Source organism: Cricetulus griseus, chromosome 7 (genome assembly GCF_003668045.3).
Source record: "Cricetulus griseus strain 17A/GY chromosome 7, alternate assembly CriGri-PICRH-1.0, whole genome shotgun sequence".
NCBI classification, from domain to species: Eukaryota; Metazoa; Chordata; class Mammalia; order Rodentia; family Cricetidae; genus Cricetulus; species Cricetulus griseus.
In genome coordinates, this window is record NC_048600.1 from 11,738,646 (window position 1) to 11,753,756 (window position 15,111).

Sequence of the window (15,111 nt, forward strand, 5' to 3'; positions counted from 1 at the left end):
GTTCAATTCCCAGCAACCACATGGTGGCTCACAAGCATCCATTATGAGATCTGGTCCCCTCTTCTGGTGTGCAGATGTACATGGAAGCAGAATGTTGTATACATAAGTAAATAAAATCTTTAAAAAAAATGCTGACAAATAAAAAGTACTGCTTAACTATCTTTATGACATGACACTTCTATGTTATAGACAGATGACTGACAAGTATCAATGAGTTGTATCATGACAAGTATCCAGAAACCATATGAAATTCTTAGAAATCCAGTAGGTCCTGGCATAACTTATAAGTTACAATTCAAATTATCTGAAATGTAACAGCAATAACCACTTTTCTACATCAATAATGAACTCCCATTAAACCTTTAACCATGTTCTTAACTCCTGTATGACCTGCAGTTTTTTGGTTTTTGTTCTTTCTTACTCCAATGTCTTTCTCAAAGTGTTATAAGCATCTATTATATTTAAAAGAAAACTGCCAGAAGATTTAAGGGAAAGTCTGTAAACTATGGTTTTCTAGTAACTTCAACACCACTAGGCTGGGTGAGACACCCCTCCCACCAGAATCCTGTGGAAAGCTAAGCGACCAGAAGGCAGCAGGCCTGGGCTCCACAGAGCAAAAGACTCAAAGAACTGGCAGGGCTACCATGTGTATGACCTTGTTTGAAATATTTCTGGCACTTCAATGTTTTGCTGTCCAGATTTAAAGTGCCCATTTTTCTCTTACGGCCTGGAAATTAACCCTTTACAAAAAGAAGAGGCAGGGTTTTTTCTCTCTGAATTCAAGCCCCTCTGTCTGAAATCCAGAATCCACAAGCTCTCACTGCTTACAGGAGAGCCTGATTTCCTTCTCACAGGTCACGGTGTGTGAGGCTTTGTCTTGACATCTTGGCCTGGAATGGATTTTAAAGTCTGCTCTGAGGCTCCACATTACCATACAGCCTAGAGAAACCTGGCCAGCTCTACAGAGCCAATGAGGTCTACTGGATATCGTCAGAGCTCTGGCTGGAATGTCCTATTTGAAAATAAGCACAGAGCTGGTTTCTCTGGGGCATTTCTGTGAATGCCCAGGCCAAGTTTAAACAGACTAAACTTACTTTACAAGCAAGTTAGTTTTACTGTGATTGTCTCTAATAGGAAATGTGGATGGTAGTAGAAAAAAACTATACTTCTGTAGAAAACCATGTTGCTCCCATTGTCAGCCTCTCACCCTGGTCTCAGCTATCTGTAAGCCTGACTGGAAGTCATGGCAATCCATCCATCGAGAGCACTGTCCTCATCTCACCATCTAGAGACTCAAGCATGAATCCAAAAACCCAGGCCAAGTTTAAACAGACTAAACTGTTTTACTGTGATTGTCTCTGATAGGAAATGTGGATGGCAGTAGAAAAAATTATACTTCTGTAGAAAACCATGTTGCACCCATTGTCAGCCTCTCACCCTGGTCATTGCCACTGAGGTCTCAGTTATCTGTAAGCCTGACTGGAAGTAGTTTACGGTATTTGTCCCAAACACTTTGAACTGTCCCATAAATACCTGATGGCTAATGTCACAAATCAGGCAACGCAGTGAGGCTCTCAACCTGTGAGTCATGGCCCCCTTTGGGGGTCAAACAACCCATCAATGGTGGTCACTTAAAGCCATTGGAAAACACAGATATTTACATTAAGATTCATAATGGTAGCAAAATTACAGTTATGAATTAGTAATGAAAATAACTATGGTTGGGATCACCACCACAGGAACTGTATTAAAGGGTCTCAGCATCAGGAAGGATGAGAACCACTGGAGTAGAAGCTTAAGTGTCTTGATACCTCCTGAAAAGAAATTCTTGTGTTCATCATGTGGGTCCTAGTATGAAAAGTATTAATACAAGATATCAGGGTGAATTTCCAGGTCTCAGAACCGTCCTGTGGCCTGCTTCCAAAGGCAGTATGCCCAAACATTAGAACCTGGTTTCCTAGAAAAGACAACAGCAAACACTGAGCTTGAACCTCACTGAAAGGAGCCTTACCTATTACAAGAATCTATAGACTATACAACCAGAATTGCAGAGGCACCACATGGCCTTGGATGACTCATCAGCTTAATTAGGAAGAGGTGCCTCTACTCAGGCATCATGCTTGTGCACCTGTCTCAATCACTGGAGAAAGCTGAAGCCCTACTGCACGATGTCTGGGAAAATGTAAACTGCCAGGGAAAAGTGAAGCCTGGACCTGACCACAGCCCACTTGACCTTCAGCCAGTTCAAGCTGAATAGTGGGAAGCCTGACATCACTTACTCCTGATGCTGCTTAATGCCCTCATGACAGGGACACTCACAATCTCTCTTGTGTGTTTCACCCTTTTGAGTCTTCAAGCCTTTTAAATGTCCACTAACTTGGCACACAGTCTCCGCAGGAATTAAACAACAGAAACTGCCTGAAAAGGAGTCATCAGAAGTTGTCCACCCTGAAGATGCAGGGAAAGGAGAAGAGATGTGAGGACTGGGAGAATGTGTCAGAGCTGTCACACTGTCAAGTCAACAGAGAAGAATCTGGAAGAACAAGTCAGTAAACAAACTGGAGAAACACCTTGCACAGTTTCTCAGTCATAAACCCAGGTGTGTTTCTTGCCAATAGCAGTTAATGGATTTGTTTTTCCAGTTCAATTCAATTTAACACTGCCAATTCTCTACAGCACTTTTAAGTCATCTCAGCTCTTATCAAACCTTCTCTAGGACTTACTGGACAGGGACAGAGACACTTAAGTTCTTGTTCTGTGTCAGAGCTGTTCCAGCACTGATTGAGACAAGCCCTCGGGATCTTGTTACAATGTAATCTAAACTAGTATTCTCCGCTGAGCCTGAGACTACCTTTCCAATGAGCTCCAAGATGCCATGCTAACAGCCTAAGAGACAGACAGTAACAAAGACCTGGAAAGTAAAAGTAGGAGAAATAAGCAAATAAGCAAGAAGTCTTGAGCAAAGAACATCAGCTCTCAGGGCAGAGAAAGCTGGCAACAATGTTTCAGTAATTAAAAACAATCAAATGGGGTTAGAGAGATGACTTCCAGAGGACCTGGGTTCAACTCCAGAGGACCTGGGTTCAATTCCCAGCACCCACATGTCTGTAACTCCAACTCCAGAGGATCCAATGCCATCTTCTGGCTTCCAAGGGCACTAGGCATGAACATGATGCATAGACATATATGCAGACAAAACATACACATATAAGTATTTTTTAATTTTTTTTAAAAAAACACTCAAAAGACAAGAAAGTAGGTAGGTCATTTAAATAATAATAGCAATGGGTTATGCTTATAAGATGTTTGACTAGCAGCTGGGATGGGACTCCTCCCCTCTCCTTTTTTTTTTTTTTTAATTTATTTTTCCTTCAGACAGGGCCTCTCTATAGCCCTGGCTGTCCTGGAACTCATGATGTGGACCAGGCTGGCCTCAACCTCACAGAGATCCACCTGTGTCTGCCTCCGGAGTGCTGGGATTAACATGTGTGCTACCACCACCTAGAATCCTGTACACTATTTTTTAAGGCATCACTGGTACAGCTTAGTAAGGAAACACCCGAGATGAAGAACCTAGAAACCCTGATCACCAGAAACTGATAAGGAGACTGGAAATGTGTGGTCAGAGGAAGTGCAAACTGATAGTGTTCCAGTTACCTCCAACCCCTCGAGACCCTGTGAGCTCCACATATCAAACAAGTCCCACCCAGCAGAGGCCAGGGAGACACATTTTGAGTCCATAAGCAAAAACCTATGTTATAACTGAAGCTTCTCAACAATGAAATATTATTCCATTAGTTTCTTGATATGGTGTTTTGAATGAGCTGTTGCCCGTAAGTCTCAGGCATTTGAATACTTGTCCCCTAGTTGGTGGCTGTTTGAGGAGGACTAGAAGTGGCCTTACTGGGGAAATATGTCAGTGCGAATGGGCTTTGAGGTTTCAAAAGACTCCCACCATTTCATGTTAGCTCTCTCTCTGTTTGTGGGTCTAGATTTGAGCTCTCAGCTGTTCCTGCTGCCCTGCCTGGTGCTTGCTCTCCTGCTCCCCTCACTGTGGTGATGAGCTCTTATTCCTTTGGAATAAACCCTTCCTTGTCTAAGTTGTCTTTGTCATGGTCTTCTATCACAGCAATAAAAAGGCAGCTAATATACCCAAAAGTGAGGATCTGCAAGAGACTGCCTGGCTACGTCAGAGATCTCACAAATGAAATGTCTATATGGGAACGCCTACACGGATGCCAAGTGTCTGTCATCCTATAGAAGCAATGTTTCGGTTCAGTTAGGCAGAAGGGTCAATATTCGTTGTCATCATCAACTGTATGTACTCAGCAAACATTAAGCAGCTAACAGCAACAGCTGCCTTACCCTTTGTTAGGTAAGCCAAATAAAATAAGCCTGCTATTTTGTGTCAAGGTCTCATGTAGATCTAGTTAAAGAAATAAGGTAACTAATTCAAGATAGAGTAGGTGTCATAAGCAGGCCCGATGTCCCTTTGCTCAAGGTTTGCCCCACATAAGTAATTTTGTTAGAGCTGAAATAAATATAGCCAACATTAGTAAATGCTACACACAGATAATCCTAGGATCCAGGTAGTTTCAGGTAAGTCCTTGTATGACTGTTATCAACAAGAACACACCTGGAAATGAGAAAGTACTAGAATAGATATGAGGGCTTTTAAAGGCAAATTCCTAGTATAGTAACTTTAATCTACTAATATATTAATTTCCAAAGCTGAATTATCCCTCCAGGGACAATCTGAAATGGTGCCAGATTTGACCTGAAAACACTTAACTACAGTGGAAATATAACAATTCTATCTGTTCTCCTCCTAAAATTATTTTATTCATTTATTAACTATCTTATAAAATATATTCTTGGGGGAATAAATCAAAAAGGACAAAAACTAGACCCCTTCCAAGTTTACATTTTACAGAGGAGACTTAAATGGATCAACTTCAATACAAGCTGATTTCATTCCAGCCTCCGTGAAGATCTCGGCCTAGCCCTGCCTAAACACATGGTGCTTTTGCAAGTCAGTATGTTTAACCAAAATTAATACATCAATAGCAGAATGGTACATGTTTGAGCACCATTACATTCTAAATATAAAACCTTCCAAATCCATAAAAGCGCTTAAAAAAATCAACATTTTTACATAATAAAAATGCTGACAGCAGAAATAAAGCATTGAGCTTAAGCGGCAGAAACTGTGATAAGCAATTGTGTTTTTGAAAAAGGAAAAGTTTGAAAATCTTATAAAAATCACAGCAAATGGTTTCAAACTAGCATGAGTGCAAAGAGAACCTGAGGCAGGAGTCCAGTTACCAGTTCACAGACAATAGACAGACCCTTGACATACCACAGTCCGAAGGCATTGGTGCTGCGGAAATGGAAAAGATAACTGGTGTGTCAGAGCCTGTGAATAAAAATGGGTATCTTCCGATCAGCGAACTTCCTTCCAATGGAAAATCCGGGAGGTCCTCTATGGTCATCTTCTAGAAAGCCACCTATAACAGGAAAGGAAAACTCAGAACACGTTTCCACTCCACTGGTGCTCAACTTAGGATGACCGCCTTCCGTCACAAAGATCCTGACAGTTTCATATATGTAACCTGACATCTTCAATGTCTGAGCAAACAGCTGTTTAGGAACTATGTGTCAATTCCCACAGCCTTGCACCATCACCAGCCCATGCACTGCTGTAATACAAAGCTCAGGAGAGACAAACTATAATAGACTTTTTAAAGAAATCAACTTGCCACTAAGAGATAAAAACCTGCTCACAAGGCTGAGCTAACCCAAATGGGCAGCACTAAACAACGGCATACTCAGTAAGCTAGCTGACCTTCAAGCTCATGATTCGACATCATCTACCATTGGAGCCCATGCCACATGCTCATCACACGGGAAGAGCAAGCTGCCATTATTTTCTGATAACCCAGAAAACATCACTGAAAATTAATTATTTCCACAAATGGAAGAGGAGGAGGAGACTGCCCCACTTAGCAATGTGGGGTCTGTTTACTCCATGACAGGAGGGGGGCTGTGACTTTAAACCCTATCAACTCATAATAGCCTTCTCCCAGAAAACATAGTAGGTAGACAATTTTTTTTTCCTAATTTAGACCTGTGGTATACCAAGTCTATATCTCAGAAATACTGTAGAGGGCAGAGAAATGCTAAGTGGAAGTCAACTATAAAACTAAAAACTTAGTTTCTTTTTATTTCAATCTGAAATATTATGAATTCTCATGTTTATTTTTAGATATAAGACCAATGACTTTAGATAATATTAAATACAATGAACACCAGTAAGCAAAAAAAAAAAAAGTTACTAACAGCTTAATCTAGTAGGAGATATACCACATATATGATTCTGTGTCTGCTTTTAACATCTGTAAATGAATATATGCTGGCTAGTTAGTTTTATATCAACTTGACGGAGACCAGAGTCATTTGGGAAGGACTCTCAATTGAGAAAATGCCCCCACCATGTTAGCCTGTGGGCAAGTCTGTGATGCATTTTCTTGATCGATGATTGATAGGCGAGGGCCTAGCTCACTGTGGGCAGTGCCATCCCTGAGCTGGTGGTCCTGAGTTCTATAAGAAATCAGGCTGAGCAAGCCAGTAAGCAGCACCCTCCATGGCCTCTGCATCAGCTCCTGCCTCCAGGTTCCTGCCGTGTTTGAGCTCCTGCCCCGACTTCCCTGGATAAATAGACTTAAAAACTGTAAAATGAAATAAACTTTTCCTCACCAAGTTATTTTTGATAATTCTGTTTCATCACTGCTATAGAGACCCTAAGGCAGCATCTTAAACTAATGGAAGCACCTTATCAGCCCACTCAGCTCCAAGGAAATTGCTGCTTGGAACTAACTGGTTTCCTTCCCACTTAATTCAGACCTTTTCTCTCTGTGAGCAGAAGCCAACGGGTACAGTGTGCTCTCTTTTGGCTTAAAAAGCATGCACATATACACACAGGAATGTTGTATGTTAAACAAACTAGTCTCATTCTTACTATATTAAAGGAATCTCAAATTTTTTGTGGAAGAGGGAAACTGGTGCACTCAATACATGGAATCTTTTGACATTAACCTTGCCGAATGAAAAACATAAAACCAAATGATTAGTGTTAAATACCAGATGTGATCTTCATTAGTCCTTCCAAACAGTAAGGCACACCACTAACACAGCACCTTCCTTCTCACTACACTTCCCCCATCTACAGGTTTCTACTTGCAGGCCCCTGTTTGCTAAGTAAAAAATTGGGGTAAATACTCCCCAAAGTAGGTAGAAAGCTTCCTTTGGAAACAAAAAACAAAAACAAAACTTAGTAAACATCCATTACAGTTCCACATACAAGGAAGGCCCTGTAGATGTTTCAGAAATGACAAAAAAAGGGTGACCAGTGGAACATGCATGGTAGATAGCTTATAATCTGTTTTTAAAATGAAGTATAATTGATGAGCACAGGCAGTGACACAGAAGAGGACCTGCTCCCATCAGTGAGTACCAGGGAACTTTGCCCTGGGAACTTCCACAACCTGAGCTGTGCCTGGGAGCAGGGTGTACAGGGTGTGCAGCTAGGAGAGAGGCAGATGCAAAGCTCACTCCGTTTTGGATTTGGGGTAGATTTTTTTTAACTGGGAGAGGGGTAGCTATGCTAGTTCTTAACTGACAGAAAAACCAAACCACTCAATCCCATAAGCTCTGGGGAACCGGCATACCAAAAGAGACTGGCATGCTTAAAATCGTGTTTTAGGAAGAGTAATCGGACTGTAATCACACTTTGGGGACACAGACATGTTTTCTACACTCTTAATTTGTCAGCAAAGCGATGAAAAAATTGTTTGGTGTGATCCCCAGAGTACCTTTAATTTCTTGCAGGCTGTCAAGACCCTTAAAGATTAAACCTACATCTGGGGAGACAGCTCCATGGGTAAAGCTCTGCTGCACGAGTGTAAGGACTGGAGCTGAGATCTTCAGGACCCACATTAAAGTGGGTTGGACAAAGTGGCCCACCTGTTATAACAACACTAGGGAGTGGAGACGAGAAATCCCCGGGGCAAGTCAGTTTCCTAAACCACGCAAAGCAAAATCTCAGGGTTCACCCAGGGACCTTGCCTTTGTAGCTAAAGTAGAAAACTATGGAAGAAGACAGGTGATATCAACCTCTGGCCAGAAACATGCACACATGTGAATATGCATACATGCATGCACACACACAACCAAAAAAAAAAAAATACAACTACATTTTACACAACTGTCAGCTACTACAAGAACAAGACTACTTGGGCTGGAGAGATGGCTCAGAGCTAAGAGCACTGACTACTCTTCTAGAGGTCCTGAGTTCAATTCCCAGCAACCACATGGTGACTGACAACCATCCGTTATGAGATCTGGTGCCCTCTTCTGGTGTGCAGATATACATGGAAGCAGAATGTTGTATACATAATAAATAAATAAAATCTTAAAAAAAAAAAAAAGAACAAGACTACTACACATGTAATAAACATTAAAATTCCAGATCTAAGGTGAAAAGATCATTCACACAAGACATGGAATCCACTTCATTGTTTTATATATTTCAAGGCCAGAGAAGTCACAGAATTACCTAACCCATATGAGGAACATTCTTTGTATTTTTTATCTTAATGGCATTTATCCTAGTCCCATTTCTTTACCTTCTTGGAGAAAAAAAAAACAAACTATCTTTCATTTCACCAAAAACTACACACTACACAAGTTTCACATATTCTCGAATCCTTCCCGAGAAACAATTTCTGGATCTAAAGGCTATGACACCTGGAACTTGATCAAGTACAGAGATGTACTGTCTGATCTGAGTAGGTATTTTTTTCCAAAATCTCCTTTGGTTAACTGGAAAAGGCTGAAAGAAATCATCCCTGATTAACTGGGTACAACCATGCCTTACAGTTTAAATAGCTGGAACAAAATTCTCCAAACTTTCAGGCACATGGGAATCCCATCTTAATCACACTAACTCAAACCACTTCTGAATAAAAGCACATTGTCTCATGGCTCCAACAGTTCATGGTTTTCTGAGGAGCCTGGCCCTGCCTTTGCACATCAACCACATCTTCAGAGAGGTTTGGGCCGTTGGGCCTCCAGAGAGAGCTGACCAAGGCCAAGAAATTCCTTCAGAATTGTTTATTTCTGTGATGCTGGGAATTGAACCTGTGACCTCACATACACCAGGAAAATGCTCTACCACTGAACTACATGCCAGCCTTTCCCTCAAGTGCTTGAGATACGGCTGAAGAGCAGCATCAACTCCATGGAGCACCTCGACTATAAAGAGAACCGAGCTGTGTCCATGCTGACTGGAATCACGGCCATTTCATTCAGTTTCCCATCACAGTCATGGGTGTTTATTTTCATCAATTCCCAGAACAAGACTAAATGTTTACCCTTTACAAGCACAACTCCAAATGCCCTTTTATTTGCTACTTATAAAACATCTGTTCACTCACCACACACATATTACAAGTATGTAAGCCTTTATTTCCATGAGATTCAAAAACACACCTAAGCAAATAAGCATGTCAAAATATGGCTCCAGTGACCCTTCTGTTTACTATAGACAAAACACTGGAAAAGCAGCCCTAGATCCCAAAGAGAACATCAGACACCCACACTCAAGGAGTGTAGTCACACGCCCGAAAAATGTTGTTTCTTATTAGGCCCTAAACTGTGCATTCCAAAGATAAGGAAATGAATTATGCCCTCCTGCAGATTCCAGCTCAAGGCTAGGTTGCTACAACTACTGTACAATAAGTACTATGACTGGGGAGAGCTGGATGCTATGCAGACACAGACAGATGACAGAGCACAGGATGTCTGGGCCCTAATAAGGCTGGGATTTCCATTGGTCTAGCTCAGAGTTTCTTAAACTGTGGGCTTAGGGTAGGGGACAACTAAGTTTGGAGTGCTACAAAAAAAAAAAAAAGACAATCTGAAATAGTTCAGGTTTCTAAATGAATAATCGCCTAAAACTAACATAAAATCAAATACATAATGTACCTGAGGTGTTTGAGACAGTGCTTATAGCATTATCATGTGACCTCACTTTAGCCTTGGCTCTGAACACAGGGTGTTCACTTAGCATTGCACACGTGGACATGCCATTCAACGCAATCTGACACCACCTGAAATAGCTCCACACAGATGTGAGACCATGTGTCTGTCAAGGGTTGCAGTGTTTTTACAAAGAGTTCTGCTCTTACAGAAATATAATGGTTTAATTACAGAAAACAAAGACATTTAATAAGTTCCCATTGTGGTTCCTCAGCATGTAGGCATCAAATTAGCATATTTTAGAATTAGATTTTGTTAGAATGTTGATTTTGCTAATTGTCGTTTATGTTCTAAATTTAGAAAAAGAATCACTAGCTGGGCATGGTAGCACATGCCTTTAGCCCCTATACTTGGGAGACAGGAAAGCAGATCTCAATGAGTTCAAAGCTAGCCTGGTCTACATAGTGAGTTCCAGGACAACAAGAGCTACACAATGGGACCCTGTCTCAAAATATAAATAATTTTTTAAATCAAAATTCATTGACAATAAACAGATGACTCAGCAGTTAGGAGCCCTGGCTACTACCCTGATACCCAGGCTGGGTTCCCACCACCCCCATGACAACTCCAGTTCCAGGGGATCCAACACCCTCTTTTGGCCTCCACAGGCACCAGGCACACACATAAATGCAGGCAAAAATACTCATGCATATAAAATAAAAAATAAATCATTTTATTAAAAATCATAAATTAATTCTGGTTTTGCATTAGGGCAGAATTTCCAACAACTTCTGAAAGGGTCTTAAACATACATATATTTGTTATGCATACTTATGATAGCCATATTTATATCCATACAAAACAACATTGTCAGTATTATAGATAAATTCTGCAAAACAGTGAAGATGTTCTCTACCCTCAAGTATCAAATGTTTGTCCAAATTAAATGTAAAAATAAACAATCATCTCTTTATCATGCAAATTTGTTTTTTATCTCTAATAGTAAAATCACATGTATACCAAAGAATTGTTCTACACTAAATATATTATTTACTGTCAATAATTGTTTGTTTGCCTATTGCATATACACCTAGGACTGTGTAATATGCCCTATTTTAGCTCTCTCAGGATATTCAAAGGATCAGTTTGCATGTGGCCAATGGCACCACAATCAGAAGGGAACGTTCTCCTCACCAGCATTGAAGGAAAACCGCTCAGCTTACTCTTCAGAAAACAAACAACTTACCGACTCTTAGACTGAGAAAAGAAAGCTGAGTGCCAAGCAAGCCTGCAGCAGTATAATTATAAATAATTTAGAGTAAGACTAAAAGCAACTAGAAGCTTAAAAGGGGGTTTTAACAGAGAGATGGAGTGAAGCTGATTCCATCAACTCAAGCTCACAAGTGTGTATTTCAAACCCGAAACTGTTATTAGCAAAATGGCGGCAATATAATCATAGCTTGCTTTTTTTTTTTTTTTTTTTTTTTTTGGTCTTGCTATTGGGGTTTTATCTGATTAACGGGATCCTGTGTACCGTGTGCTAAATCTACAAAAGAAATATAAACACTTCAGTTGTGTGTCAGGAGTTGATCTTTGAGCCCAAGCCCTAACAAATGAAAGCATTCCCAAAAAACGCATCATATCTATGTTAAAAGGAAGCCAGGACAGTTTTTGCATTGTCAAAATGTAGAAAGCTGGAATCCTGCCATTTCCAAGTCTCCACTTTCCCTGAACACTCCGCGTCCTACACCACCTGCTCTTCTGCCACGTAGTCAACTTAAACTGTGCAGGACACTCGTAACTGACAAACGTCAAAGCAAGAGTTAACTGCAACTACAGTAGCCGATGGCTGTCTCCACTCAGGAACACACTTCAGAAGAATTTCAAAGGCACTCCTTTACGCTACGTTAGTGCTACAATATGCCCACGGTGTAGCTCGGAACACGCACCAAGTTGCAATCCCACCAAAATAGCATCCTGATGCATGTGAAAACATGTCCCAGAACAGACTTGGAATCCCATGGGCCTACCCAGCGTCTGTATGCAGTGAACCACCTCAAGTCTGTAGCTGTGAACCGGTCCATTTAATTCATGCGGTTCTGCACGGGACAGGTCTCAGCTCACACCCTCCTGCAACTTCCCAATGAGACTCGGAAGGAAGGAATCTCGGAGCACCAACGCAAGGCAGTTGAGTTTTGAACACCTTGGCCAAGGATTTCTTAAGGATCTAAGTCAGAGGGGGCAGCGAGCGGCCCGCGTGGAGAAACCCACCAGAGCACGCAGCCCCACACGTGGGGGATACTCCGGGCGTCCCCGGCATGGCACCCATCTCAGCCGAAGGACAACAACCGACCTCCCCGCCCGCCGCCCCGCCCGCCCGCCGGACTGCATCCTGGGAGGCCCCAGGACGCCTCAGTGCGGCCCGCACCGCCAACCGCCCCGCGGCCCGGCCTCCCGGCCTCCCGGGCCCTGACGCCCGCAGTGTCCCGCCACCTGCCTGCCCCGGGTCCCCGCGGAGCGCCGGCTGCGGACGCGGGGCACAGAGGCGAGGAGCAAGGGCGCGCTCCCGCCCTCCGAAGGGGGTCCCGTGGCCGCTGCGGAGCCTCCAGCCGGGCCGCTGCAACCGCCTTCCACGCGCGCGCGCGCCGGAACCGGGCCCCACGCGCGGCTCGCGCGCGCGCGCAGTGCAGCCGCCCGGGCTGCGCGCAGGCCTCGGCCCTCGGCCCCGCGCACGCGCCTGCGGTCCCTCGCCTCCCGCTTGCGCCCCTGCGCCCCTCAACAGGCGGAAGGTCTGCACCTGCTGTCTCCACGTTCACAGAGTCTGGAGCGCTTCCCGGGAGTTCCTGGCATGCCCCGCACACGTGGGGATCTGTCCAGCGCAGCAGAACCAGGCTCTAAAGAAATCTTGGCTGGCCCGGGTGTTGATTTGGGGCTGCAGCAGACATACCCTCCTCGCACAAACTTACTTAGTTGGCTCAATTTGGCCTCCCTTGCTCTCTAGCATCCTGGGCTGGAAGACACCACCTCCTCATCCCATTCCCACCCCTGCCTGCAGCGTCTTGTACCCAGAGACCACATCTTACCCTTTTCAGATAGTGTAGCCATGCATGACCTAGGGCAGACACACCAGTCAGTTATCTGTCTCCAGGTCTTCTCAGTACCACCATTCAGAAATTACAAATGAAGTATGTCAGCCAAGGGAAGACGTGAACAGTCACAGTGGGCACTCATGTTCCTTGCTTTCTGCTCCCTCCTCACCTACCTTCTAATCCCATCTCGGCCGTCTTCCCATAATGAAAAAGTGAACCTGACCGCTAACTCATGTGGGGCACTGACATTCTATTTCTTCCTACAGGAAGGCGTTGGCCTTTTATTAGCAAGACCTAATGTGATTGTGAAGTTTGTAGCCTTGAATTAAGTGTGTCACACCACAGCATGCTCTGTGAGGCCTCACAGACTGATTCTGTAGATACTTCTTCCCTATCATGAGGTAACATATTGAGAGAATACGTGAATGAATGTCTGTCAGTGACCTCTGTAAGATCAGAGGTTAGTGCACACCACACATTGGTTAGAACAATTGGCTCTAGGAACTAGAAAAACAAACAGATACTTTCTAGTTGCTTTAGTCCTTACTGCATTCTCCCACCAAGTGGCTTTGGTTGGACACTTCTAGGAAGAAGGGACTCGCTACCTCTTAAGTGGCTCCCCTTTTGGAAAACATCCTTCCTTGGGAGCTAAAAATCCAAGATTGTTTCTGCCCTGGGAACTCAAAGAACATACAACTCCAGCTCAAGTTATAATGAAGAGCAGTCTCTGTCTCTCAGGCTTCTCACTTATGGCATGGCCGCAACCCCACTCACCTGAGTGTTGAAGGACTCGTTAGGGTGCATCCTGGCTTGTCTTGAGCCCTCTTAAATGTGATGCTCGGAAATAAGATTGTGACCTGATGAGTGCCAAGAGGAGATAGCCTGCCACCTCCTTCTACCTCTTGAGCTTTCACTAATGCAGCTCAAGATATCAAAATAGTTGTTTGAGGCAGTCACACCACAATGGAGAACTGGGTGGGGCACAGGGCCAACTAAAACTCAGGGTGCTTATGCAGTATTAAATTCCACCACCATCCCACGCCCCTGGGCAGCCGCCAGTTTCTCTCTCCCTGAAGACTGTGCCTTCATGTATTCTCAGGATGGTAATGGAACACAGATGCTTCCCCCCCTCCCCGGAGGACTCCATATCTCCCTTTCCCTGTTTTTATCACACCCAATTCTTGCCTAACTCACCCACCTCCTCAGCTAGCTAAAAGAGAAAGCAATTTGCCTGTAGTTGGCTCTAAGTGTCTTTAAATGAGTCCTGTTGCTACTGAAACACAGAAACATGTAAAGATCTGTTGTAACAGGAGTGACTGGTGACATTCCCAAGCTACACAGTTTACTTTTATTGCTTTTTATTTTTACAATTATCCACCAAGATGACCACTATTAGTAAGTGATGGGTGTGGCTAGCTGAGTGGTTCTAAGCTATCATAAAGATCTCTGTTAGAACCAGACAGACTGGTGTCTCTTTCAGCTACACCCAACATACACAGTACACAGGCAAATTCCCAGGGCAAAGTCACCAGGGAGAGTCTTTCACTCACTTAGTTGCCTTTATTCCAAAAACTGAAACAACTCCCTACACAGTCATCAGGAACACAAGCCTTTATTGGAGTCCTGTTCCCTGGAACATACACATATCCACATTGCACAATTTTTACAGCCAGGTCTTGCCAATGAACAACAATGAAATGGGACAATGGTGAGGGGCCAGAATTTAGAGCTTGAACTAGCCATTGGGATGACTAGGCACTTGGGATATGATCCATTACAGGTGCTGAGATTCTATTACATCTGAAGGCACGAAGTTCCTGAGTAATGTCACAGTGAATCAAAGTGCCAGGAAGGGGGGGCATCTATCAGTGGTCAGTACCACAGAGAGAAGAAAAGGCGTGGCCAACTGTCCACCCTACAGAACTCTGCCTGTAAGATCTTGGCCTTACTATGAAGGGGGACAGGAGGGTCACACCAAGTCTGA

At 43.4% G+C, this 15,111-nt stretch overlaps 1 protein-coding gene across 1 annotated transcript in view; it reads right to left on the reverse strand.

Annotated features, from left to right (window-relative positions):
* Positions 1-14,070, reverse strand: part of Clip4 (CAP-Gly domain containing linker protein family member 4) — a 60,957-nt gene extending 46,887 nt beyond the window's left edge. The window contains exons 1-2 of the mRNA XM_027424415.2: positions 13,902-14,070; positions 5,360-5,507 (exon numbers count right to left, since the gene is read on the reverse strand). Coding sequence (XP_027280216.1) covers positions 5,360-5,492 — 133 coding nt within the window. The 5' untranslated portion in view covers positions 5,493-5,507; positions 13,902-14,070. The remainder of the gene's footprint in view (positions 1-5,359; positions 5,508-13,901) is intronic.
* Between the last annotated feature and the right edge of the window lie 1,041 nt (positions 14,071-15,111).